Source organism: Stigmatopora nigra, chromosome 2, assembly GCF_051989575.1.
Source record: "Stigmatopora nigra isolate UIUO_SnigA chromosome 2, RoL_Snig_1.1, whole genome shotgun sequence".
Lineage (NCBI taxonomy): Eukaryota > Metazoa > Chordata > Actinopteri > Syngnathiformes > Syngnathidae > Stigmatopora > Stigmatopora nigra.
Window position 1 is genome coordinate 8,847,071 of NC_135509.1, and position 25,106 is coordinate 8,872,176.

A 25,106-nucleotide genomic window follows, 5' to 3' on the forward strand; every position below is an offset into this window, starting at 1 on the left:
CTGTTCATGTTTCATATGTACTGTTAACGGATGCACTTTTTTATATGTATCATATCATGTGCCGACCCGGCCCATCTGGCAAATTTTTAAAGTCAATGTGGCCCCCGGGCACAAAAGTTTGCCCACCCCTGCGCCAGTGAGTGAGCGACTGAGAGAGTGTAAGAGAAAGTGTATGAGAGAAATAGTAGACTAAGAGGCTTTCTGGTTAAATCCCTGGGTAACTGTCACAAGCAGTCAGTCAGTGAGTCACCTGCAGATGATGGTGTGGAGCCCACCGCGGGAAGACCAATGAATATTTCCATTAGGCTTGATCTTTATTGTGGACTTCAAAAACAACTGACGTGAAGGCAATAAAAAATGATTTGGGAGTCAACTTAAAGCACAAATCCCTTTTGTATTTCAAACAAACGTCCCATTTTGAGCAATAGCTCCACTGAGTGGTGGGATTTCAAATCGAGCCACTTTCTTCTCCCATTGATGGATTTGACCTAGGTCTCATTCACACATGGGTCTCCTTGACCTAGGCTTAAACACACACGCTAATCCCCACAAGGGTTAAAGTGTCTACTTGACCGCTTCTCTCCGTCGCAGCACCCCGCTCACCCACCTCGCTCCACACCATCCTGTATTAACGCTCCCAATCCGCTTTGAGGCAGAGTGACGTCCGTTACTGTCAGAAACAGACTTAAGCTCCGCCGGCTCGAGGAGAAGAGTAACGAGAAGCTTGCGTATAGGAATAACCTGAGGAATAACCAATCAGAACCCATTAGCGTGGCTGGGCGGGGGACCTCGAGGGAGGCTAGATCTCCGCCGCCCGAGGGTTGACTCCAGGCTGCCGTTCTTTTCCACGGAGACTTCATGGGGAACAAATACTTTGCTCGCATAGAACACCAAAGTCTTTCCTAGAAGAAGGATGAACACTGCCAGACCGGAATACTTCTGGGATGCCACGAGAGGACTCTTAATCGACCATCTTGGTAATTATCAGTTGTCCCTGCCAATCCCTTCTTTCTCGTTGTGGCGGCGGCGAAACAGATGACAAAACGGCTTCAGACCATGTCAGGTGTGTCTGAGAGGTGTTTTTGTGAACATGCACTCCAAGCGCTGGCTGTGAAGGCCTACTTCTAATTGTTCCACCATCCTTCGAGGCCCTCGTCATGGAGGGTCATAATTACGAACGCTTCGGGGAGGGGGAGAGGAACAACTACCAGATGGATTACCGCAGGATTGTCGGGGACGCCGAACCGGCATGGCCTCAACTTCCAGGCAGAGATGGGGGGGAACAACCCCAGCCGTCCGGTACCCACGGCCACTCGGCGACACACAGCCACGGGCACGAGACGGCCGCGCAGCGTTACAGCGCCACGCGTATACAAGCCGGCTATGAACCAGAGAGGTTGGTCTGAACACTCGTCTTTGCCGACTAATCTCAACTACCCTGAGAAGTATTTTTTTCTTTCATTTCTGGAGTCAAAAAGACAACTTTTTAAACTCTTTTAGCAGTATGCATAGAACATTTTGGCAGAAATTGACAGCACTTAGAAGTCCAATTGATGAACTTTTCAAACTAGACTGGCGTTCTAGATGAGCATCCACAATCAGTAGTCCCAGTTTTAATTGAATTGGACATATATTGTTTACCAAGTTCATTTCACAAGTCACTTTCCTGTAATGAATGAATGCTATTGTCATGCTATAAACAATGAAATGAAACCAGTACAGGATTCAAACCCTGATGTAGGCAATGAACTTTTACCCCTTAGTGTCTTTGCTCTGAAAATTTACACGTCCATTTAACAAGCACCCCAATCCTCTTATACCTTTGAGCTTAAGTGCGTTGAAGGAGTTTCCATTGACAAGGACTTATTCCTTTTGTTCAAATTACCTGCGAGTGGATCTGGCATAAGCATGTGTCCAAGAGAAAGTGCCATTTGGGACTTGGAAAAAGTCCCAAAATAACAGACAATCTACAAGAATTGACTGAGCGAAATTAAATTGCAATGTGTTTTCCAAAATAAAATTAAAGCTAATACTACCGACCTATCATTTTTTGTTTCAACCACATTTTTAGAAAAGTTATATATACAATTGCCTGGTGAAAAAATAAAATCACCAGCCAGGTCATATTTTGAGCTTGATTTGCATGAAAATGCCAATTTTTTTTATTGTTAAAACAATACCTTGGCCAATGCGCCTGTTTTTTGCCTCAGCATGGCCGATTACTTGATCAGCGGCGGCACAGGCTACGTTCCCGAGGACGGTATGACGGCACAACAGCTCTTTGCCATCGGCGACGGGCTGACGTACAAGTAAGGGATGCCCGTTTTAACAACATACGCTGTCTGACAGACGCAGTCGGTGCAACCAAAGTGCACAGAATTATGCAATATCTTCCATTACCCGTGTAATCTTGCTGATATCGTATCTGTGTTGGTTTTAAACAGAGGATTATTTTCAGTAGCACTACTTTCAAGGATGACTGAGTGGATGTTAAAAGCATGCATGTGTGTGCGTTTATGAGATAATGGTGTCACTAGTTTGCTTGGTGGGGGTTGTATTGGTTGTTTTTATCAGTGTACAGAAGATAAAATTTGATTTTTTTCTGGAATAAAATTGTTGATGTAAAATACAGCTCTACATCAGTCAGTCAACAATTTCTCTAAACTATATTTTCTTTTCTTCCCCAAGTGACTTCTTGATCCTCCCTGGCTTCATAGACTTTACTGCTGATGATGTGGTGAGTTAAAAATTTAATGTTGCACTGACTCGGCTACAATGATGTTGTAGTCCAGTGGTCAGGAACATTTTTGATAGAGAGAGCCATAAACAATTCATATTTTCAAATGTTATTCCTTGAGAGCCATACTTGGAATAAAAAAAAAAATAACAGTGTGAACATTTTGACAACATTGCTACACCGTTGATAATCAATGAGTATCAGCGACGTGATTGTCTTATTTGTGCGATCAGGGCTCAGTATTTACACTAGTTTCCACATTAGACTTCGAAGAGCCATACGCAACCATTAAAAGAGCCGGATATGGCTCCCGAGCCGTAGGTTCCCTACCCCTGCTGAAGTCGATGGGTCATCTCAAAATTGAAAAACGTCAGCACCCCCCGTGACCCTTGTAGGGGATAAGTTAAGAGATAAGATACAGAAAAGGAAAGAATGGAAAAAAAGAATACTAATAATGTAGGAACGCAAAACGTGGCCATTGGGGAAAAGTGTATTTGCAAGCCTAAATCGGTTCGAAAATAAAGAAAACGCATTGCACGTTTATGCACAATTGTACAAAACACTATACAGTGAAATGTAGGGGTAAAACGATCATTTTGCTTACCTGGAGTCTTTGATACGATGCGGCGATAGACGCCAAACTAGTTTATGCGACATTTTCTTCGGCGCATGCGCGGAAATGCGATCTATGCTCTGATCGAACACCTGTTACACTCACTTCCTTGTATGTGGTCAATTTCCAAAGTTCATCCGTCAGTCGGACGAAAAAAAATTGAAGCTTATAGGTATTGATATTGCTCAAATTTTGACGTATGAAACATTTTACAATTAAAAGATTGATTAAAAGATTTCTTGGGGCAAAGAAAACATAACGCTGGCTGCCACTGTCATGGCAACGGAAGAGCACATTTATATTTTAATGTTTTTATCAACAATCACAAAAATACAATGCAAAACAAGCAGCAAAACAATTACAATAAAGTTCATCACAATAAATATACAATATACAAATTTTAAAAAATCTCATAAAATATATGTAGAACTGGAAAAATCTTAACACTCAACCCAAGCTGAAGAAAAAAAGAGTGAATTGGTATTGGAAACCAAAAAATTGCATCCATGCGACACTAGTAAAATTCACCATCACAAATGTGGTATTGCACGAAGCCATATCATGTTTACGTATTAGACTCGCTTTGTTATTATCTTTGCAAACTATCCTGGGACTTGAAATTGATTTAAAGTGCCGGTCACGTGGCTTGTTATTGGAGAGCAGGTGCTTACTACAAAAACAGACTTGTGTCATGCGACCTAATGATATGGTTTTGGCTTGAGGGTTCATTGCGTGCAATGAAACTAAACTAGCATTTGCTTAGCAAACGAGTTGCTGTGTAGCCTGTGCAAATACTACATCCCCTAGGGTCAATATATACATGTATTTATTTGCATGTATTTCTTGCCGGGTGTCTTTTAGGATCTCACGTCCGCGTTAACACGGAAGATCACGCTGAAGACGCCTCTCATTTCATCTCCCATGGATACGGTGACAGAGTCATCCATGGCCATCGCCATGGCAGTGAGTGGAGCTTGACGCTTGTGCAGAGATGGGTGGAGTAGCCAAAGGTTTTACTTGTGTAAATGTAGCTGTCTGTACTTCAAAATTGAGTAAAAGTCATCCCCCAAAAATACGTAAAAGTTCAAAAAATATGTTATAATAATTGTACATAGGCTTTGTCAATATATGGAGAAAAGAATACTTGTTTTCTGGCCAGGCATCGTTCTTTTGCATGGCAGGCACTTTGTACTTTTTTCATACTGGACATAAGAATCTAATGCTTTTACTTTTTTTTAACATGGGGCCTGAAAAACTAAAATTTATCAGTTGTGTAATCGAGTGCAAAGTAAATCTAATGGTCTACTACCCACCTCTGTTCATGTACCATGTTATTGTTCACCCAAGTACACTACTTGCTCGCTTCCCACTCCAAGAGTATCTCTCCTCTCTTTTGTGGTCACTTTCAGTTAATGGGTGGGATTGGAATTATTCATCATAACTGTACGGCTGAGTTCCAAGCCAACGAGGTGCGTAAAGTCAAGGTAAGATTTAATGCCGCGCCTCAAAATGATACGCTCGGGATCGTCTGCTTTAACTCAAGTGAGCTTTTCCCCCTCGGCGTGGTTTGTTTAGTCTGATGTGAAGTCTTGTTTTTAATCATATGGTTGTCGTTTGACTTGAAAAATAAAGAAAACTAGTTACCTGATTATGACGAGGCAAAATGTCACTTGACACCACCACCTCAGAAGGTAAAATGATTCTTTTTGCATTGTGAAACTAAAATTCACTGTTAAATTTTGGTACCCAAGATTTGTTAAGGAGGGTAAAAAGTACAAAGTCTACTTACAAAAGTAATTGGTTCCAGAAGTAGTTTGGTAACGTCAAATTTTTATTAAGTGAGATTTCATAACTTGAATTTCTTTTTGTATCTAGAGGCCAAATTGTCCAAATGAGGCCTTAGGTAAACCTGAGATGTTTGTAAGTAGAGGTAAAAAAAGAGACCTGAGGCTTACGTGAACGTATTTTGTTGGCAGAAATTCGAACAGGGCTTCATCACCGACCCTGTGGTAATGAGCCCGCAACACACGGTAGGCGATGTGTTCGAAGCCAAGATCCGCCACGGTTTCTCTGGGATCCCTGTTACAGAGACGGGCAAGATGGGAAGTAAGTTGGTCGGCATCGTCACCTCCAGAGACATCGACTTCCTCTCTGAGAAGGACCACGGCAGACCTCTGGAGGAGGTGTCTACTCTACCCAGATCATTCAAAAGACACCACCTTTGGATTAAACTTGACCTATGTCCACAGGCAATGACAAAAAGGGAGGATCTCGTTGTGGCGCCTGCTGGCGTCACGCTAAAAGAAGCCAATGACATTCTACAACGTAGTAAAAAAGGTAAAGTTTGGATTATGAGTCATCAGCACAGGAACCCACAAGGACGGATTTTTTCTGACTTTTTAGGTAAGCTTCCAATTGTCAACGACAGCGACGAGCTGGTGGCCATCATCGCCAGAACCGACTTGAAGAAGAACAGAGACTACCCTCTGGCTTCAAAGGACTCCCGCAAGCAGCTGCTCTGCGGGGCGGCCATTGGGACCCGGGACGATGACAAATACAGGCTGGATCTCCTCATGCAGGCGGGCGTGGACGTGGTGGTCCTGGTGGGTATCAGCCAGCTAATGTTTATGACTAAAACAGGAGGGCCCGGTCTATCGTCCATTGCGTCATTCACTCTAACATTTTGTATGCAAAAGGGCCACGCCAGTTTTTTGTTTATTTCAAAGGATCAAAATGTGATTTTCCCGGCCAAGACTTGAACATGCATTTTTGTCACCAGGACTCCTCCCAGGGTAACTCGGTGTATCAAATCAACATGATAAACTACATCAAACAGAAGTACTTGGAACTCCAGGTGGTTGGCGGGAACGGTGAGTTTGTTTACTGCGAGATCTCCCCTACTTCAGCACTTCTTCTTCACACATCTCTGCCTCTCTAGTGGTAACAGCTGCTCAGGCTAAAAACCTCATCGACGCAGGCGTGGATGCCCTTCGGGTAGGCATGGGTTGTGGCTCCATCTGTATCACACAGGAAGGTAAATTAAACCCGCCAAAATGTCCGCCGGACCATTTTTGGCCCATGATTTGCCATTTTTCCATTGTCTGTTGACAGTGATGGCGTGCGGGCGGCCTCAGGGAACGTCAGTGTATAAGGTGGCAGAGTACGCGCGTCGTTTTGGAGTACCTGTGATCGCCGATGGCGGCATTCAGACCATCGGGCACGTTGTCAAAGCGCTGGCGCTGGGAGCGTCAACCGGTGAGACGTCCAATTGTTCACTCAGCTTAGCTCAGGCGTGTCAAACTGTGACAGACCAGTTTATTTTGGGCCCAAAAAGTAAACTTACTACTGCACTTTTACAGTCAAAATGGTGGTGTCAATGGCAACCAATGGGTTAACAAGGAACCTTAAAATCCCCAAAAACCAATGGGAATTAACCTAGAAAAGCCTCAAAATCAGAAGAAAGCCACCAATGAAGAAGAAGAAACCTGGAAATTGCCATCAAATCAATAGGAAATGATCTAAAATTGACAGAAAGTCATCTGTATGTAAATGACAAACAAGTAACACAAAATGAACTCATTGCCTGACATTGGCAATGATATATGTCCAATTCACTTTTCAATCAAATTGACAGCACTAGTGTTTTAGCACTTAAAACATGAATTAACAAAGAAGTGCTCAGAAAAATTCCTAAAATGAATAAGTAGTGAGCAAAAATATAAAGGAAGTGTTGCAATTGATTTACATTTTCTTTGTGTTACACTAAGTTTTTGAAGAGAAAAAAACACAACATGAAAAATCATGGTTAAGACTTATGAGAAGATATAAGAGAGCATTTTTTGAAGTTTCCCAGAATTACCCCAAAATTAGCAGGAAATTATTTTTAAAAAATGCACTTGAAGTGTCCAGATCAACATTAACTGAAATGTCAATTTTATGATCCAAATCTTAACTAATTTTTGTGCCTACTCAGTAATGATGGGCTCGCTGCTGGCGGCCACCACCGAGGCTCCGGGAGAATATTTCTTTTCCGATGGAGTGCGTTTGAAAAAGTACAGAGGAATGGGCTCCCTGGACGCCATGGAGAAAAGCAGCAGCCAGAAGCGTTACTTCAGGTGGGCTTTGGCTTTGTCAGCAAATACAGTCTCCCCAACGCTAGGAATTGAAAGCTAGCTGATTTTGTTCTTGCTGTGTCCAGCGAAGGAGACAAGGTTAAAGTGGCTCAAGGCGTATCGGGCTCAGTCCAAGACAAAGGCTCCATTCAGAAATTTGTGCCGTACCTCATTGCCGGTATTCAACATGGCTGCCAGGATATCGGAGCCAAAAGTTTGTCCATTTTACGGTAACAATTTTAGTCTTATTGCAACACTTACTTTTTTTTACACTTTAAGGCTGCTTATCCACCATTGAAGCTTTAAATCTCATTGTTACTTGTATAATGACAATAAAGCCATTCAATTCAATTCAATTCAATTCAATAATATTTAGAATTATGATAGCTAGAGCATGTCAAACATATTTACATGTTCTAAAATGACAAAATAAAAATATAGGGGAAAAAAAACAAAAAACAAAAACACACAAAGGACAGTTCCAGTATCATAAAAGTCAAATTATACATTTTTAAATCAAGCAAGACAAATATTTCTTTATTCTAGTATATTTGTTTTCATTTTTTATTTTAAAAAACATTACTAATTATTGTTTTCTTTCCAACTGGTTTATATATTATTCAAATATGTTCTTAATTAACTCCGGCTTGAGTCAAATAAATGAAGGAAAAAAAATACATTGAGTTGGCAACAGTACAATTTAATAAGGTCGAGAAATTAAGGAAAACAGCACTGTGCGATAGACAAGATGAGGTACTGCATCCTATTTTTCCTTTTTTGACGGCAGGTCAATGATGTACTCCGGAGAGTTGAAGTTCGAAAAGAGAACAATGTCGGCCCAGATGGAAGGCGGAGTGCATGGCCTTCACTCGTAAGCATGTTTAGGAGATATTTGCCCTCAAATTCTTCCCTTTCCATTGTTGTCACGTGTCCCCCACTTTGGGTTCTTCACTTATTTTCAACTCACAAAAGTGACGAAATTTCATACTGTCTTCTCTCTTTTTCATCTTCTTCATGCCTTCCTACTAGATATTCCTTTGTACCGTGTAAGTACATCCATGCTGCTTTTCCCATCTTATTTTACTGATCATGAACTTTTACCTCATGAATATTCTGGTTTGTTTATTTCTGTTTCATTTCTTGGACTTTTATGTCTGCAAATTGGTATTTGGTATTGACTGTGGACAAATTGACAGAATTACTCTCTTTTTTTGATCACTTTCAGTTATGAGAAGCGACTGTATTGAGGTCGCAGGCAAAGGAAATACCCGATCGGGACCGGATGTACCAGCACCCGCATTGCTCAGCAGACGTGCAGCAAACAAGTGAATAAATCAACAGCGTATCCCTCTAAAAGATCATCCTGGCGGATTATTTTGGGCTGTTTCCAGGCTTACCAGCATTAACGTTAATGTAAAACTCAATAATAATGCCGTAGGACGACAATGTCAATGTCAAAATTGGTTATTTGAAACTTTTAGGGAACAAAATATGAATTAGCAATGTTTTTTAAATGGAAGATGTCATTATTTGCGACTGGCTGGCGACCAATTCAGGTTGTCAACCTCCTACTGCACATAATTGGATAAAACTATGAAATGGTGAGCATTTGAATCAATGAAAATGACTACACTACATTTAATGTGGAAAAAAATTGGCCCTGAAATTTTCACCATTTCATAGTTATTCATCTTTTTAAAAAAGCATTAGGGAACACCCACTTTTCTTGTTGTGACATCATAATGTTTAGCTTTTCTAATGCTAATTTGCTAGTTAGCATTAGGGAAGTAACAATATCTTGAAATTGTGATATATTATGATATTTTGTATCGTGATATGCTACGGCAAGAATCAATTTATACTTTTAAATCAACTAATCTGATCTAATTTAATAATGAAGCCTTTTCTGTCACTATTATGGATAGATTTGTGTCCAAAATATGCTATGCTATCCTTTTAAAGTCACTTGTGTTAGCATTTCTTAGCACCTTTCAGTCAGGAAAAAAAGAAAAATGAAAAAAAATTTCCTTTTGTGCTTTAAACATTTTATTTCATCATTTTATGTAAAATGTTGAATAACTTTTTTAGGGTTTACCATTGGAGTTGTACATTCCTTGATTGTATCTAGTGCAAATTCAGGGTCATTTCATCCAATGGTAATTATGTACAGTATATGAACACAATCAGGATTTTTTAGTGTCCTCTTTCTAAGTAACAAAAAGAACAAACTTGTATTAATATGTAAAGTGTGGTTTTGCTGCTTGTGCTGTAAAAGGGCCCTTTTTTGTGTGTTTGTGGCTGCTGGAAAGTGCACCTTTACTGTGGTTTAAAAAGATGACACTGATCTGAAAATTTCCTCATATTTTGCCTAAAAAGATTCCCAAAAATTCAGGGGATTTTACAAAATAGTCTTGCCCTGATACTGATAATGGTACAAATACGGTTATGAAATTGGGCAGTACTATAAAATTATTTCATTGAAATAACACCCCCGATATATTATATTATTGAAATCTCGTTTCCAGACCGTGAAAAAAGTAGCACTTATCGCCCTTCCTGAGATGATGACAGAAATTCACGGGTGGCGTCCAATCATTCTCCAGAATTTTGAGCCTCAAATGGATCGGACGTCTACTCTTGGAGAACTTTGATAAAGAGCTTAAATGTGTTTTTGTAAGAGCCACATGAGCAAAATCATCAATGAAGTATTTGTACATTTCTCCGGCGTTTCTTTTCAACATGGCTCAGAGTTCGATTGTGTCACTACAAACGCTCCACGAGTCGATTTGTCGGCAGACGTCGACAAACTCGGCCTGGGCGGCCGTATCCCACTCGAGCTGCTTGCTTTCGCTCAGCTGTTTGGTGCCCCCCAGACGCCGGGAGCCCTGCCCGTCCTTGGAGGTGACGCTCAAGGTTCGGTAGCGTCTATGGTAGGACAATTGAGATATGGCGCGAGGGAGGCTATTGTTGTGTGCTCCGCTCTGCCCTCTGTTGGCCCAAGAGTTGGAGCGCAGCTTTCGGATCTCGCCCGCTTTGCTACATAAGCCCAGAGTTGAACCGCAGTTGCTTTCTTTCCAGTTTAAATTCTCTGATTTGAGTTCACTCTGAGCCTGGGAAGATTCACAGTCAATATCTTGATCCAGATCGCTGCAAGAAGTGGTTCGGTAAAGTGAGTTTTGCACCAAGGCGGACCCTTGTTTGGGGGTACCTCGCTCGGGAGAGCCCAGGGATCGACTGGAGGGACTGGGGAAGAGTCTCTGGGAGCCAAAGATGCTGTGTCTGAATAGTGATTCGCTAAAGAGAGCCTGGTCGATGCTCCGCGACAAATCTATGGGAGATGGAGGACACAGATCCGCGGTGGAGTCGGCCCCGAAACTGAACTGGTATTCCATGTTTTTAGGTCGCCGTGCCGGGCTGGTGGCCTTGGGGAGGAAAGTGGTCTGGGATTGGTGGGGTGAAGCCACACAGGCAAATTGTTTCCTGGAAGAATCCGCCAGGGGGCCTAGAGCGAGAACCTCCGATTGTCCATCGCAGAGTTGCTTTTTTTCCGATTGGTTTTGAGACCAGGAGATTACGGGAGAATTTGGACGTCCAGGAGAGCTGCAGGACAGTCGAGACCACGAGCCCGGTTTGGGGCGAGCCCGGGACGATTTCCGGCCACAGAAGAGAGGACGCGTACCGATGAGGGACAGACCCAAGCACGCCCCGGCCTCGCATACTCGGCATCCCGTTTGGTAGCCCCACCAGGGCCAGGGGGGGAGGCCGTAGTTCCCGAGTCCGTCCAAACCCAGGGCGTGCAAGATCCCGTAGAAGTGCAGGCCCCCGCATCCTAATAGGCACAAGGCGGCCCCGACTCCGGCGCCGGCCGCCCGACTCCAATCTTCTGCTTTGGCAAAGGGGCAAGCGGTAGGGGGCACCACATCAGGAGACCCTCCTCCGCACTCGCCCTCGTCGTCTGGCTTGTAGATTCGCCCGGCGTCCACTCGAATGAGGCAGTAAAAGACGAGGTAGGAGAAGGAAAGGAAGAGCGTCGAGCACACGAAGGCGCCCTGAGGGAGCAGGAGGATTGTTGCGGGGAGGCCGTGAAATAGACGGGAAACGCCAACGCAGCCTAGGGAGACGGCAAAGTGTGCCAGGGAGAAGAAAAGAAGAAGGCGTGGCTTAGGGAGGGCGGACAGCGAGGGGGAGATGGCGAGGGAGAGGGAGAGATGCTTGCGAGAGCGAAGGGAAAGAAGGAAGAATGCCAAGGAGAAGGCGGCTGTCAAACACGGGAAGGGAAGCTGGGAGAGGAGGAGAGCGCTCAGCGGAGGGAGGACGTCTTGGTGAGCGTAGGCGTCGTAAAGCAGGCGGAAAGCCTGCGTTCCCGCGAATCCCAGGACGAAGAAGTGGAGCAGGGTGAAGTAGGGGCTCCCTGACGGACAGCGGAAAGGCAGCCCCAGCAGGGAGAGCGCCGAGATCAGGCCAAAGGCGCTGAAGATGGAGCCCAGGCCGTAGACGTGGGCTTCCCAGGCAAACCCCCATGCAGCCAAGGCCGTGTTCCAGTCAGAATACAGGGGGACGAAGAGGGCGGAACTGTGCTCCAGAGAAGGCCCGAGGGGGTCGCTGGGGGCGAATTCGTCCTGGAAGGTGGATGTCCAGGTTGGAAGCGCTGTCCAGAAGGTCGTGGTTGAGGTCTGGGGAGGACTGCCATGCTCGGGGAGTTCACCTTTTGAGCCTTCTGTTCAAATAGAATGCCAAAGTTAACCATCATCATTATCAAGTTGAGTTTTAATCAATCCGACATCTCTTTAAGACACCCTGAGTCGGGTATCCCTATTTAAAAATTACAGATGTCCCAATCACAAATAATTGCATCTGAGTCATCAACCATTGGTTGATTCAATCCATCTTATATCTCGGAAATGTATTCATGCACTGATTTGAGCAGTGTTTTTTTATAGCCAAAAAATGGCAAATACCATTTTTTTGGTTGGCGAATGGGTTGTACGGCACAAGTATAACAAAATGAAGTTATTTGGAAAATATAGTTGGTCATACAATGGGATAAATTGAGTTATTTTGTTCTTTAATTTCCAGACCACAGATACCCCAGATTGGTCATGTGCCAATCTCATAAACACAATTGACAAACCTTCATGGTTACCATTTTAGAATGGTGCCCTGTTTTGTTAGGTTTTGAAGGTCTGGCTTTTGTGAGGATGCCGTCGCTCCGGTCGTGCGCGGAAAAAGAATGAAGCGGCGTAGTATATGAAGTTAATCCATTATGAAACAGAGCAGGCTTGAAAGTGGGTCACACGGAGAGCGCAAGTAACCAGTGCACGTGAGTGAGATATTATCGACTTCTCCGCCCTTCCCATTTCGCCTTTCTATTAATAAACGCTGGCCTTATTGAATCGATCGTGTTCTGAAACGGATTGACAATGATTGGCGCCCAATCGTGTAGCTCATTTTTCTGTCGGGACTTCAAATGGAGATCAACTGATTGGTGGGAGGGTGAATCTTGGCCAGAGGAAGAACAAATGTCATTTTTATCTCATTGGCTGCCATTGACATTGTTAGGCATCCAAATCCATTTAAAGTGTGAGGGAATTGTTAACTGGAATTGGTTCGGAATTGAATATACATTACTTCAACTCTTCCTTCAAGTATTACAATTCATCCAACAAGTACACAGAAGAAGACTGTGTTTTCCACATTATCAAGTCAATTGATCGTTTTTTTGTCTTTTGGTTGAAAAGTAATGGAATTTATAGAATTTACCATACCTTTTTCTGTGTCCGTTTTCTCTTCTCTGATTGAAACCACTTCCTCAAACGAAGCTTTTGTTGAAACAGTCCCTTCTGTCCTCCCATTGGCCACAGGTGTCGTGCCGTCCCCTGTCTTGGATGCACGATCCGTAGGAGTCTGTCCAATTGGAGAATAGGGGACCTCGTATCCATTCGCCAAAGAAGCTGGGATAACCACAGTTTTCACCCATTCCAGTTCCTTCCCATGCGACGCCGTCGTCCCCGAAGCTTCTCCGACATCACTATACTCCCCGAGAACTCCCTCTTGGCCATCTTCCCAACTCACAGATGCTCTGAGGGAAGGTCCTAATGGGATTCCCTTTGAACCAGAATCCAAAGGCTCACTCGAGTGTTCTCCTGTCAGAAACGTCACGTGAAACGAGAGAAGCCACCAGGCAGGGATGAGAAAATTCCAATGGAAAAGCATGGCGAGGCTCTAGAAAATTCCCGCGTCACATCTTGGATCCACGTCTCGATTTTGTACTCCTGAAGGCAAGACGACAACAAACATGTCAAACCGTTAAATGGAGCGTGCCCATTTCGGCATTCTTACCTCATCGGTAGCCCGTTCTGCCGCATCCAACGCTGGATCCCTGCATAACTGCACTCACTGCGTAGTGTGCTCTGTGGGCTTTTTTTTATGTTCACACACATTTGTCGACCCCACCCCCTGCAAAGAAGACCCATTCAGTCCACAGGCAGATAGCGCTCTACATCAGTCATTCTCAAAACATAGGACCACCAATGTTAAAAACATTGTCAGTTCAGTTGTATTTAACTTTGGATTCAATACACACAATACTGCACAGGTCTTTCATAACATCCTAAAAAGATTTATTTGCTGAAATTTAGTCACATTATTTTCCCCAGTTATTTTTGGAGTGTTAAAAATGACTATAATGTTGAATAATTCGACTTAGTTGAAGTAAATAGTAATACTATTAAGGCCATACATATAAAAGTGAGTCATGTTTCAGCTAAACCATGAAAAAAAACATGTTTCCTAATATTTTTTAATAGATTCTGTTCTGAAATTAATGGGTTTTTGATCATTATATGCAAATTTTTAATGAGTGTTTATTCACATTTTGAGATTTAATATACTCCTTGTTTGAATTACGTTTGTTGAACTTAATTCCAGTTTAATTAACCTACAGCTGTTTTTCTAATTACAAAAAAAGACAAGTTTGACAAATTGAGTTTAGGTCATTTTTTTTTAGATCATTTTATAATTATTTCTAGATGTACACTGAAAACAAGGGTATTTAACTCGTTTTGAGTTGGGTGTTTTGTCATGTCCACAACTAGAACAGATCAATGAGAGCCTCGGATGCTATTGATAGTTAATGCGGTTGTGCTAACTTACAAACATGCAGCTTTGGGAAGGATGAATCTTTCACCCAATGAGATCTTTTCAGGGTGTAACAGGTCATTTACTGTTGGATTTGGGGCTATTCTGGGTCACTTCGCGTATATTTTGGGGCATGTACAGATTACTTCTAATTGATTTTGGGATACAGAAAAGGAAGTGACCCAGTAATGGCGACAAATGAATTGCCAGCGTTTCAAAAAAAGTGAACCTGTTGATTTTGAGCCCAATTTCTGGGACATCTCAAGCTTGTACTCCATGTGTTCTCTTTAAGGGGTCCACTGGCCTAGCGGCCTATTTCAAAATCCCGGGAGACTTTGAAAATAGATGTAGATCTACATAAGTTTGGAGGGAAAACTAAATATAGTATTGCCCTATATTTTTTCAGCATCTAAATCTAGACCACGGTGGGTCAGTGCCAAGCGAAAGACCACCATTTGAAAATGTTGTTGACAGACACAAGCATAGTTTTAGATGCTAAAATAAAATATGCAAACTCATTCAGACCAATCAGCAGGTTTATTTGAATTCCCTTTAAAATATATATTTGCCTGTCATCCATTTTATTGAGCAATATTGAAATAATATCAAGTTATTCCCACTACTAGACAGCCATACAAATCAATAATAACACTGTGGGTGATTTACACAGCTGGTAAGCGCAGTGAAAATGAGAGCCTCCTTCCTTCCGTGCTATCCATCCGTTGTCAAGCGAGCATACAGGAAAGCACTAAGCCAGCCGTGAGTAAGGGGACCGGAAAGCAACAATGGCAGGCTAAACACATGAGGTCAGCCAGAGACACCACCAAATGGTCACCGCCTAACACTTGGTGGTCTAAATCCGCCTGGGTTTCTGTTTGGATAAGTCGTTTGCCGGCAAGATAAAGTCAGCGGGGATGAGATCCCACCGGGAATGAGAACAAGATGCAGCAACAAAGCTGCACAAGCAAACTTAGAAATAACAAAGCATTTGTGTAGAAACGCTATTTCTTTGTCTTGTTGGAAAAAATATGAACATGATACATGTCAAAATGATGATGGGGATTAAACCCTGTTTTTCATTAGTTTTAATAGCTTGGATGCATCATAAATGTACTTTTTTTTTAACGTTGGACGACGGGTTGTACTGTATATTCACTTGTTGTTGTTATTTCCCTTCAGAATCCTCTAGGGGGCGACATTGAGTTTCAAGATGCGCGAGGCAATTTCAGGAAGAAGGAGACGCGTCACAGAGACAGTTTACCCTCTTGTTATTTTTACAGGAAGACTTTCTTTACCTAGCACAACATTATTTTAAAAGAAAACAAACTGTTATTTTTTGGGGAGGGATGTTGTGTTTGTTATAATATCAAGAAAAATGAGTTGGTAAGTCAATTGTGCGAACAATACGAATACCACCAGCCTTGCAGTTCTCAACCAGGGCTAAACATTCATTTAAATGTAAACTCAAAACAGAAACTGGTTTTTACAACTTGCTAGGTCATTTTTTCGTTCTACATGAAACTTTTCGGATCTTGGAATAGCTGCTAACACTACCGTGGAGCGTTAACAAGGTCTATAATGGTTTTTAATTCAGAATTTTTAAGCATGGGATCATGCTTTGACATTGAATTAACCGTCTCTTAGTTTAAAGATGATAACGACCCACAGTAGGTCCTTTCAATGCATAACAATGTAAAACGGATAATAAATAAATGAAAACTACTCTATTAGTATGAAAGACAACAACTATATATGTGGTCCATTTGCAGATTCGTGATTTTACGTCACAAAGTGAGGGTTTGGGTGAGGAATTAGTATTTTGGACGTAAGTTTCGGGTCCTGACGATGAGCGACGAAAAGTGCCGAAGGTGGGAAGAATGAATCCGAGAAGACACGTGACTACAGCATTTTAGGAATACATAAAAAAAAATTAAAATTATGATTGTTTATAAAATGAACATTTTTAAACTTGATTTTAATCCTTCATTAGGGCAAGTGACTTTTATATTATTATTTTTTTAATGATGTACATTTTTTTTCATTAACATAATTTAGCATATTTTTAATAAGACATTAGTATTTCCCAAAATACAAATACACCTAATACTAAATAAAATTAATCTTGAAAATGTAAACTTTTAAAAATGTAATACTTTTAAAAATGTACAATGTAGTAAATTTTCAATTATAGTAAACATTTTCCTATTTTGTACATAAATTGCTAGTTAGCATAGCATCAATTAGCATTTCTGAAGTCATTTCTCCTGTAAATAACATTCCCCGTAATGTCTCCACAGTTTTCTGGACCCTTTTCGCCCCGTTTTGTCCCCGGAATCAGCCTCAACCATGCTGGCCGGCAGCGTTTTGCGCCGAAGCTTCTCCTCCCATCGCTTGAGTAAAAACGTCACATTTTACATGAACGATCAGGCGCCCATGCCCGGAGTTCAACGCTGTCAGGACGATAAACCTCTGACGCTCATGCTGCCGTGGTTGGGAGCTCGTCCGCAGGCCGTGGCAAAGTACTGCGACATCTACCTCAGGACCGGGTTCGATGTACTTGTGGTGGAGAGTGAGGTTCGTCCCTTTCGGTCCTTCAGCGGGTGTTGTGCCAAAGTAAAAAGTAAAAACCCAAATTGCAGGTGCAAGAATTCCTATGGCCTCGTTGGAGTTTACAGAACGGGAGGAAACTGATGGAGTTGCTTCACAGTGAGCCCTTCGCGTCACGCCCACTGACGGTCCACGCCTTCTCCATCGGCGGTTTCACCTTCACGCAGCTGCTGGTGCTGATGTCCGAGGACCCGCAGAAATACAACAAGCTTACGAGGAGGATTAAAGGACAAGTTTTTGACAGCCTGGTGGTGGGATCCGTGGAGTTGATGGCTTCAGGTTGGTATGGCAATCAGCAGATTGGAGTTGGCTAAAGCGGTGGAATTAGTTAACATTTTTTTTAGGATGAGTCCACTAATAGCTTCATATATAAATGATATGGTATTTAATGTTTTCCTCTTTTAGGTTTAAAATTTTTGCTGGTAATCTGCATTGGAGCCAAAAAGTCCCCAGAAAATTGGACTAACATTGTTTTTCAAAACAAAAATTGGATGTTTAGAAGTATGTAATTTGGATTGAATCTTTCTGCTATTATCTTTTTAAAAAAAATGTAATACAAAATAATGTTTCTAAATTGAGAATATTTCCATTTTTTAAAATAAAAAATATAAAGATGTAAATCTATTAAAAATAAATACAGGTAAAAAGATTAACTAATCAATTAATTACAATTATTTACTTAGTTTTAAAATGTATTTATTTTAATAAAAATATGAATTGAGACATAATACAGTTCCAGGCTTAGTGGCGACTAGTGTAATCATACAACATATCGATTGAATCGCCTTTATCGTCCATATTCAGGTGTGGCCAAGATCGGGTTTCCTCGCTGGGAGACGCCGGTGAAACAAATGAGCCTCTTCTACTTCAACACCTTCAAACGGCAAACCACCGACTACTACAACAGGAGCATCCAAGTGTTCTGGAACTCGCCCGTCACTGTCCCCGCGCTCTTCTTCTACTGCGACAACGACCCGTTAAGCGACCCGCGGGCCCTTGAGGAGGTCCTCGACTTCTGGCAGGAACGTGGCGTCACTCTCTCTACCAAGAAGTGGGAAACGTCCAAACATGCGGGACACCTGAAGGCACACCCACAAGAGTACGTGGACACTCTGGAATCATACCTCAAGTCCTTACATATCGTTCCGCTCAAGTCCAAAATGTAAAAATAACGAGACTAACTTAACTTTCACAATAGTTGGAAACTTATTTATAGCAAATGCAAAATGTCACCAGGTACTCCTCTAAATGGTTGCAATGAAGGAGTAGTTATTCAAATAAGAAGGATAAAGTACGTTGCAGGGCAAAAGTTTTGAGACATTTCACCATTCAGCAGAATTAGAAAGTGTCCCCAAAACTTTTATCAATGTGCTATGTAGCCTCAAGACAGGTTTTTTTTATATTAAAAACAATGTTGTCAGTTCAAAAACAACATTTTTAAGACAATCCCATTTTACAAGGGAAACCTGCTAATCTTGAAACAGTAAGTAGTGTTGCACCGTTATCACTTTTCTCCCGATACCGATGAGTAGTTTTTAGTGTAGACAAAAGTTTCAGTCGAGTTATTAATGAATCGTAGCCAAAAATGATACTAAAAGTAAGATTGGCGTGACTGCAAGATAATACCCGACTCTGGTTTCTTCCCACATTTCAAATAGTTGCTTATAATTCCTACTTTTGATTTAATACTTGTGGAAGATTACACTCCACTATCTCAAAATGATCTTGAGTTAAAACTTTACACGCCTAAACAAATTTAAACCTTGGTTCTTGACTTATTTTTTGCCTTATTAAATGTGCCTTTACTTCTGTCATTCTATCAGTGCCCTTGGACGGTGTTGTTACTGACTTTCAGATGCGTTAACTTATCATGAAGGGTATTTACACAGAAAAGTTTCTCGGTTTTGAAGGCAAGGTATGGTGATAGATGATTCTTGTGTTTTATTTACACCATTGTTCTGAAATGTTGAATGTCTTGTGTGCTGAGTGTTATAAAATAAAATTGGAATGCATCATAGCATTATTTGACAGTTTTGAGGACAATCACTTAAAATTAATGGAAAAACAGAACGTGCATTGCAGCATTTTATACTATGGCATTTCAGAATAGCTACTGCATAACAAAATAACTTAGTGGCAGCGGTGGGATTCGAACCCACGCCTCCGGAGAGACTGGAGCCTTAATCCAGCGCCTTAGACCGCTCGGCCACGCTACCGTGCTTATTCTGCGGTTCAAGAAAAATATAGAACTAATTAGAGGATCGTAGAGATTCAATACATTCAATACAACGGATATTATGTAAATATTTTTTAAACATCCAATTAATACTAATACTACTGAAAAGCACACCAATAGGTATTTTATTTATACATAGAACACGTTCGTGTACAGGAGGTTTCACAGAGGAAGAAACTGATGATGACTTCCGCCCCTGCCATTTCCAACATGGCGACCCGCATCACATAAACATGCGACCCAGGTGTTCGAGCTGGAAAATTCGTTTTTAAACCATATTATTACAAATTTTTCGGTTTACTCTCGGTATTTTACCACCGGGAGGGAAGGCACACCGTTTAAGTCCAGTTTTGTGTGCTCGCGTTTAGCGAGGCAGTATGCTTACCTATACTCTTTTCGTCGGCTCGTTGCCGTGGACTGCCTCCAATGAACGCCTGGAGGAGATTTTCTCCGAGATTGGTCCCGTCAAACAATGTTTCGTAGTCAAAGAAAAGGGTAAGTTCTGCCTACAGTCGAGAAAAAAAAAAAAGAAAATCTTCCATATTTAGGGTTCCGGATCGGGCTTCCCATTCAAATAACGTGGACATCTATCTCTGTTAATGGCAGACCACGCATTAAACACTATGAAATTAACACAAATCACCAAGTGTTTTTGGGAATTTGCATTTCTGGTTGTATTCGTTTTTATCTGATTTATTTTGTGTTTATTATGTAAAAGTCAGGCCTACATGTGGTTAAGTTATTTCGAAACCACCAAAAATAGTCACCCACCATTAAAAAAAGATTAAATAGCACACATTTTCAGTTTAGAATAAGGTCAAATTTCTCAAATTTAGGTAAATGTCCCTCTCACTTGCTGTATATTTTCCACCTTGTAGGCTCGGAAATATGCCGAGGCTTTGGCTATGTCACCTACGCTATGGAGGAAGACGCACTGCGGGCGGTGAAAGACATCAAGGAGTACGATGGAAAAAAAATTTCCATTTCCTTGGCCAAGAAGAAATTAAATGACAAAAAGGACAAAAAGAAACCAGGTTTGCAATAAATACAGATTACTTTCTCTCTGAGTATTTCCTAAGTCTTTTTTTCCTCTGCTGTTCAGTGGCAAAAGAGCCCGAAGCACCGGGAACTGCTCCGACGACAAAGGACACTGAGCAGAAATTAAAACAGCCAAGGACAAACATCCTGAAAGCTCGACTCATCATTAGGAATCTCAGTTTTAAGGTAGAATGTGATTCATTCACAGTCATATTTATTTCTATACGACTTTATCTTTTGTACTTTTTCCCTCACAGTGCTCCGAGGAAGAACTCAAGAAGATTTTTGGCAAATTTGGAGAAGTACTCGAAGCTAAAATCCCTCTCAAACCCGGTAAATGTCAAGCCGTCGCATAATTAAAGAGAAGTATGCTCATTTTGAGTGCTAATTTTTGGGGGTCTTTCAACAGATGGTAAGAAGCGAGGCTTTGCATTTGTGCAGTTCAAAAATTTGTCTGGAGCATCCATTGCACTTAAAGCCATGAACATGAAGGAAATAAATGGTAATACTCATTCATCTCATTTGTGTGTGTGTTTTTTTTTAACTGACAAAATTTGCATTCTCACTTTCTGGCTCTTCTATTTCAAGAACGCAAAGTGGCTGTGGACTGGGCGGTGCCAAAAGACAAATTTCTTGCCATGCAGGAGACACCCAACAAAGGTAAAATGATAAGGATCAGGTTATCCTACTAAAAAGCAAGTTTTATTTCTTTACCTAACACTCATTGACTGTCACAAATGGTGAAACAAAACTCAATTAATACAATTGTAATATTTCTAATATTATTTTTTAATGAAGGGGGGGAAAAGTATATCCAATTGGCACCCACAATGTCTTTATCAGGCATTTTGTTTGCTCCGCAGAAACCACGGAAAGTGAAGACACCGTCGTAGAACCAACGACGGACCTTCAAGCCGACACACAAGTGGAAAAAAAAACAACCGTCGTCAAAAAGTGAGAATCTCTATTTAACTCAATGACTTCTTTTTGCCAACTTGTCATATTTGATGTTTGTGTTTTGTGGATTTGCCTGCAGAGGTGGTCCCAAAAAAGTGGAAAAACCCAAGAGCGAGCCGCTCTCAGATGAGAGTGAAGATGAGGAGGAGGAGGAGGATGATGAAGAAGATGATGAAGAAGAAGAAGAGAGTGAGAATGAAGTGGAGGAAGAAAACAATGAGGATAGCGTCGATTCAGCTGAGGATGATGATGATGAGGATCATGAGGATGATGATGAGGATGATTATGAGGATGATGATGATTCAGATGATGAGGACGATGATGACGATTCAGATGATGACGATTCAGGTATTTAACATAAGCTTGCAGTAAGTTTTTTCTTTAATGAATTATTTGATAAATCAGTGTTTTACATTTCACAATTCTTGGACCGATTCAAAATCCGTCTGGATCGATCTTGGCGTGTTTTTGGCGACATGTAGTAACCACGTTTGGGCACACGGGGCGTAGTTTCCCAGATCAGGTCCCTAACCAAAGTCAATTCAAGCAGGTTTGCACTAAAATCAGAGTGCAGACCACATATATGCCAATGCACACCCCTACCTTACAGTAAATGGTCATTTTTCTTATTTAATTCTATAGTTGCAGCTAAAAAAAAGAAGTCAAAGGAGAGGAAGCAACTCCCTTCAGATGTGAACGAAGGACGAACAATTTTCATCAGGTCATCTCATTTCTTCTTCTTCATTGCTTTTTTTTACTGCTGTTCTTCTTTGCTCAAAGTCTTGTTTCCTCCAGGAATTTGTCATTTGATACCGAAGTAGAAGACCTGGAAAAAGTGCTCGTCGGCTTCGGAGAAGTCAAGTACACTAGAATCGTCCTCAATCACAGCACGGGACAGTCAAAGGGTGAGCCGGCTCATTTGGGACGCCGTCTTCCATTTTCTCGGCGTGACTCCTCGGCTCTTTCCCGCAGGTTGCGCTTTCGCCCAGTTTACCAGCAAAGAGGCGGCAGATGCCTGCCTCGCCGCGGCCAAGAACGAAACGGAGGTGGGCCCGCTTTTCCTACTTTTCTACCTTTTTTTTTTTTGGTCACCTGATGACTTTTGGGTGGTATCACAGGCTGGCGGAGTCCGAATAAACGGAAGGAAGCTGGTGATCGTGGCGGCGCTGAGTCGAAACGACGTTGACAAAATCAAGGACACAAAAGTTAAAGTGCAATCTGGTACCAGGAACTTGTATCTGGCCAGAGAAGGATGTGAGTAACAAATATATATGCAAAGTTTATCGTGTAAGAACAACAATACACACTTGAAATAGAGGGAAAAAATGGCAAGTCACCATTGGAGATTATTTCTTTGGCCACTAATATATATGTATAGATTCACTGTTCTTTTAAATTAAGTTTGTATAATCACCATTTTTTTTTATGATTGGATTTGTGTCTCCTATTAGTGATCCGTCCCGGAAGCAAAGCGGCACAGGGCGTCCCCGAGGCGGACATGATCAAGCGAGCTAGAGTAAGTGACTACTCGGACAGAAGAACAAAAAAAAAACGTAGCGTTGAGCCTCCCGTCACTCTTTTCCCCTTTCAGTTTGATGACGTAAAAAGGGCCAAACTTCGAGACATCAACATCTTTGTCTCCAAAAATCGACTATGCGTCCACAATCTGCCCAAATCGGTGGACACCAAGAAGCTTCGGACCCTCTGCTTTAAAGCGCTGCCTGGTGTCAAAAACGTCCGAATAACAGAGGTGAGCGAGGTGTCCAATGGAGGGCGTCCTCGTTACTTCTACTCGTCACTTAATTCTTCTTTTTTTTGCCAGTGTCGCATCATGTATGACAGGAAGCCCGAGAAGGGACAAGTTATGGGTCAGTCTCTGGGTTATGGCTTTGTACAGTTTCAAGAGCACGAGCATGCTCTGGCCACATTGCGCCACCTCAACAACAACCCTGAAATCTTTGGCGCAAACAAGGTGAGTCGTTGTTGAAATAATTGGCTAATAATGACGCCTATGGAGAGGGCGCTTCATCGCACGTTTTCCTTCCGTCAGAGACCCATCGTGGAGTTTTCTTTGGAGGATTCCCGCAAGCTCAAGATTAAAGAAATGCGGCAGCAAAAAAACAGGGTAAGTGAAGACCTGGCTTGAAGGTGAAAATTGAATGAAGCCTTTTTGGCTTGATTTAATGCTGTAAAAAATACAGCTAAAAAGTGCAAAATGGACTTGACGTCTTGCACTGTCAACTGGAGACGATGAGTTAAATGTGCTCCTCAAGGGTTAAAAAATAATAATATTTCTGATTTTTTTTCTTCTTCTTCAGGAAGCTTATTTTAAAAAGCAAGGCAGCAATGTGACCCCACAGAGACGCAAGGAGTGGAAGCCTTTAAACGGTAAAAGTCAAACTTTCTGCCATGCTATTAGTCTAATAAATTAGTAATGGGCAACCATTTTAAATTGTAGACTCGTTTATGGACATAGTCGGACTGAAAATGTTATTATTTCATGTTATTTTAAAAAGTACATGTATGTTTTTCATATTATTTCAATTTCAATGATGTATGATTTATATTTTAGCAGATCAGTTAATCCCAAAGTAATCCTTTTTCTCTTCCGTGATACTAATCGATCTGCTCTCGCCCATTTGTCATCAGCCCCTCTGGAGGTGGAGTGGAAGACAAACAAACACAGCGGTTTCCAGACCAAACCCGAGGTAGAGCACGTGGACCTGGAAAACGGCAAAAAACGCAGAAAAGTGCTTGCTTTCCCCTCCCATCGTGGGCCCAAGATCAGGTAAAATGTTGCTCACTAGTGATCGAATGATAAAGATTACTGAGGTGTTTGCGCTCTCTCAGATGGCGAGACAAAGGGAAGCAGAAGGCTCCGCCCCCTAAGAAGCCTCGGAAAGGCGGCAGCAGCAGGAATCAACGGCAAAAGCGGCTAATGGTGGAGAATCCAACACAAAGCAGAAATAAGGTGGGTTTTTTCCCCATCATATTGCATGCTTTCTAGTAGTAAACTTGCTAAATCTCATTGGTAGAGAAACCTATTGGCTGCCCACCGGGTTTAAAAAGAATCAAAATAATTTGTCTAATATACAGGGAGTCTTTAAGTTACAAATTCTTGACTTACCAATTGTGATGTATCATTAACACTTTAGATTCCAAAAGGTTATTGATACACCCTCATTTAGAAAAAATATATCTTTTTCAACACTCACTACTAAATCAAAATTGGAACCAATAGCTTCCTAGCAAAATTTTCCTCGAGAATGCTTTCCATGTTAACTCAAAGGCTTTTATCAATTTCCATAAACTTCATATCTTGTTGTGTTTTCTCCTCAAAAGTACAAAGGAGCAGGATCGAAGAATTCCAGGGGCAGTGATCCTTTCGAGAGCCTGGTGGCGCAGTACAAGAAAAAACTTTTACAGGGAGGCCAGAATAGCGCCGCTGGGAAAAAAAGCAAATGGTTTGACAATTAAACTCGTCCTTAATTCATTTTAAATTTGACTTCCGGGTCACAACTGTGTGAAACTGCAGTGTTCAACTATGATGTCCTCTGACAGCAAATCTAGCATCTTTGTAAACTGTATTTTTATTAAAAGTTAGAAGGCAACAATGAATCTGACGATTTTTGTTGTTGTGGTAAAAACATTTGACTTGGAAAAATTGTA

At 41.7% G+C, this 25,106-nt stretch overlaps 5 protein-coding genes and 1 non-coding gene across 10 annotated transcripts in view; 3 read left to right on the plus strand and 3 right to left on the minus strand.

The window, feature by feature from the left end:
• The window catches only part of frmd4a (FERM domain containing 4A), a 78,964-nt gene extending 75,524 nt beyond the window's left edge, over nucleotides 1-3,440 (minus strand). The window contains exon 1 of the mRNA XM_077736275.1: nucleotides 3,342-3,440. The gene's annotated coding sequence lies outside the window, so the exon portion shown is untranslated. The remainder of the gene's footprint in view (nucleotides 1-3,341) is intronic.
• LOC144209790 (inosine-5'-monophosphate dehydrogenase 1b-like) lies at nucleotides 657-9,814 on the plus strand. Of its 3 annotated transcripts, XM_077736313.1 has the most exons (16): nucleotides 659-1,396; nucleotides 2,211-2,309; nucleotides 2,689-2,737; nucleotides 4,212-4,313; nucleotides 4,760-4,834; nucleotides 5,327-5,533; nucleotides 5,600-5,687; nucleotides 5,754-5,953; nucleotides 6,130-6,220; nucleotides 6,289-6,384; nucleotides 6,462-6,605; nucleotides 7,324-7,465; nucleotides 7,549-7,692; nucleotides 8,250-8,333; nucleotides 8,492-8,508; nucleotides 8,688-9,814. In XM_077736313.1, exons 1-16 carry the CDS (start codon nucleotides 1,158-1,160, stop codon nucleotides 8,789-8,791), a joined length of 1,881 nt encoding a protein of 626 aa, XP_077592439.1. In that variant the 5' UTR covers nucleotides 659-1,157; the 3' UTR covers nucleotides 8,792-9,814. The 3 variants fall into 3 exon arrangements, with proteins under 3 accessions (XP_077592429.1, XP_077592420.1, XP_077592439.1); XM_077736303.1 differs by having other exon boundaries at nucleotides 657-1,396; nucleotides 5,327-5,687; XM_077736294.1 differs by having other exon boundaries at nucleotides 657-1,396; nucleotides 5,600-5,953.
• Nucleotides 8,111-13,970, minus strand: LOC144208970 (proline-rich transmembrane protein 4-like). The gene is made up of 3 exons (XM_077735090.1): nucleotides 13,802-13,970; nucleotides 13,228-13,734; nucleotides 8,111-12,179 (listed from the first exon to the last, which is right to left on the minus strand). Exons 2-3 carry the CDS (start codon nucleotides 13,673-13,675, stop codon nucleotides 10,207-10,209), a joined length of 2,421 nt encoding a protein of 806 aa, XP_077591216.1. The 5' UTR covers nucleotides 13,676-13,734; nucleotides 13,802-13,970; the 3' UTR covers nucleotides 8,111-10,206.
• A 1,810-nt stretch (nucleotides 13,971-15,780) lies between these two features.
• On the plus strand, nucleotides 15,781-19,229 carry LOC144193395 (transmembrane protein 53). 3 transcript variants are annotated; one of them, XM_077712256.1, is made up of 4 exons: nucleotides 15,781-15,982; nucleotides 16,897-17,173; nucleotides 17,239-17,485; nucleotides 18,011-19,229. In XM_077712256.1, the coding sequence occupies exons 1-4, from the start codon at nucleotides 15,975-15,977 to the stop codon at nucleotides 18,370-18,372; spliced, it is 894 nt and encodes a 297-aa protein (XP_077568382.1). In that variant the 5' UTR covers nucleotides 15,781-15,974; the 3' UTR covers nucleotides 18,373-19,229. The 3 variants fall into 3 exon arrangements, with proteins under 3 accessions (XP_077568382.1, XP_077568383.1, XP_077568381.1); XM_077712257.1 differs by lacking the exon at nucleotides 15,781-15,982 and adding an exon at nucleotides 16,038-16,170; XM_077712255.1 differs by lacking the exon at nucleotides 15,781-15,982 and adding an exon at nucleotides 16,355-16,467.
• A 111-nt stretch (nucleotides 19,230-19,340) lies between these two features.
• On the minus strand, nucleotides 19,341-19,422 carry trnal-aag (transfer RNA leucine (anticodon AAG)). The gene has a single exon. It is a non-coding gene; the product is annotated as a tRNA-Leu (tRNA).
• A 192-nt stretch (nucleotides 19,423-19,614) lies between these two features.
• rbm28 (RNA binding motif protein 28) lies at nucleotides 19,615-25,086 on the plus strand. The gene is made up of 20 exons (XM_077734885.1): nucleotides 19,615-19,937; nucleotides 20,321-20,476; nucleotides 20,545-20,666; nucleotides 20,738-20,813; nucleotides 20,890-20,982; nucleotides 21,069-21,140; nucleotides 21,344-21,434; nucleotides 21,517-21,785; nucleotides 22,080-22,158; nucleotides 22,233-22,342; nucleotides 22,410-22,483; nucleotides 22,556-22,691; nucleotides 22,889-22,953; nucleotides 23,029-23,187; nucleotides 23,260-23,409; nucleotides 23,488-23,562; nucleotides 23,756-23,825; nucleotides 24,087-24,225; nucleotides 24,288-24,408; nucleotides 24,780-25,086. Exons 1-20 carry the CDS (start codon nucleotides 19,820-19,822, stop codon nucleotides 24,912-24,914), a joined length of 2,310 nt encoding a protein of 769 aa, XP_077591011.1. The 5' UTR covers nucleotides 19,615-19,819; the 3' UTR covers nucleotides 24,915-25,086.
• The last annotated feature ends 20 nt before the right edge of the window (nucleotides 25,087-25,106 follow it).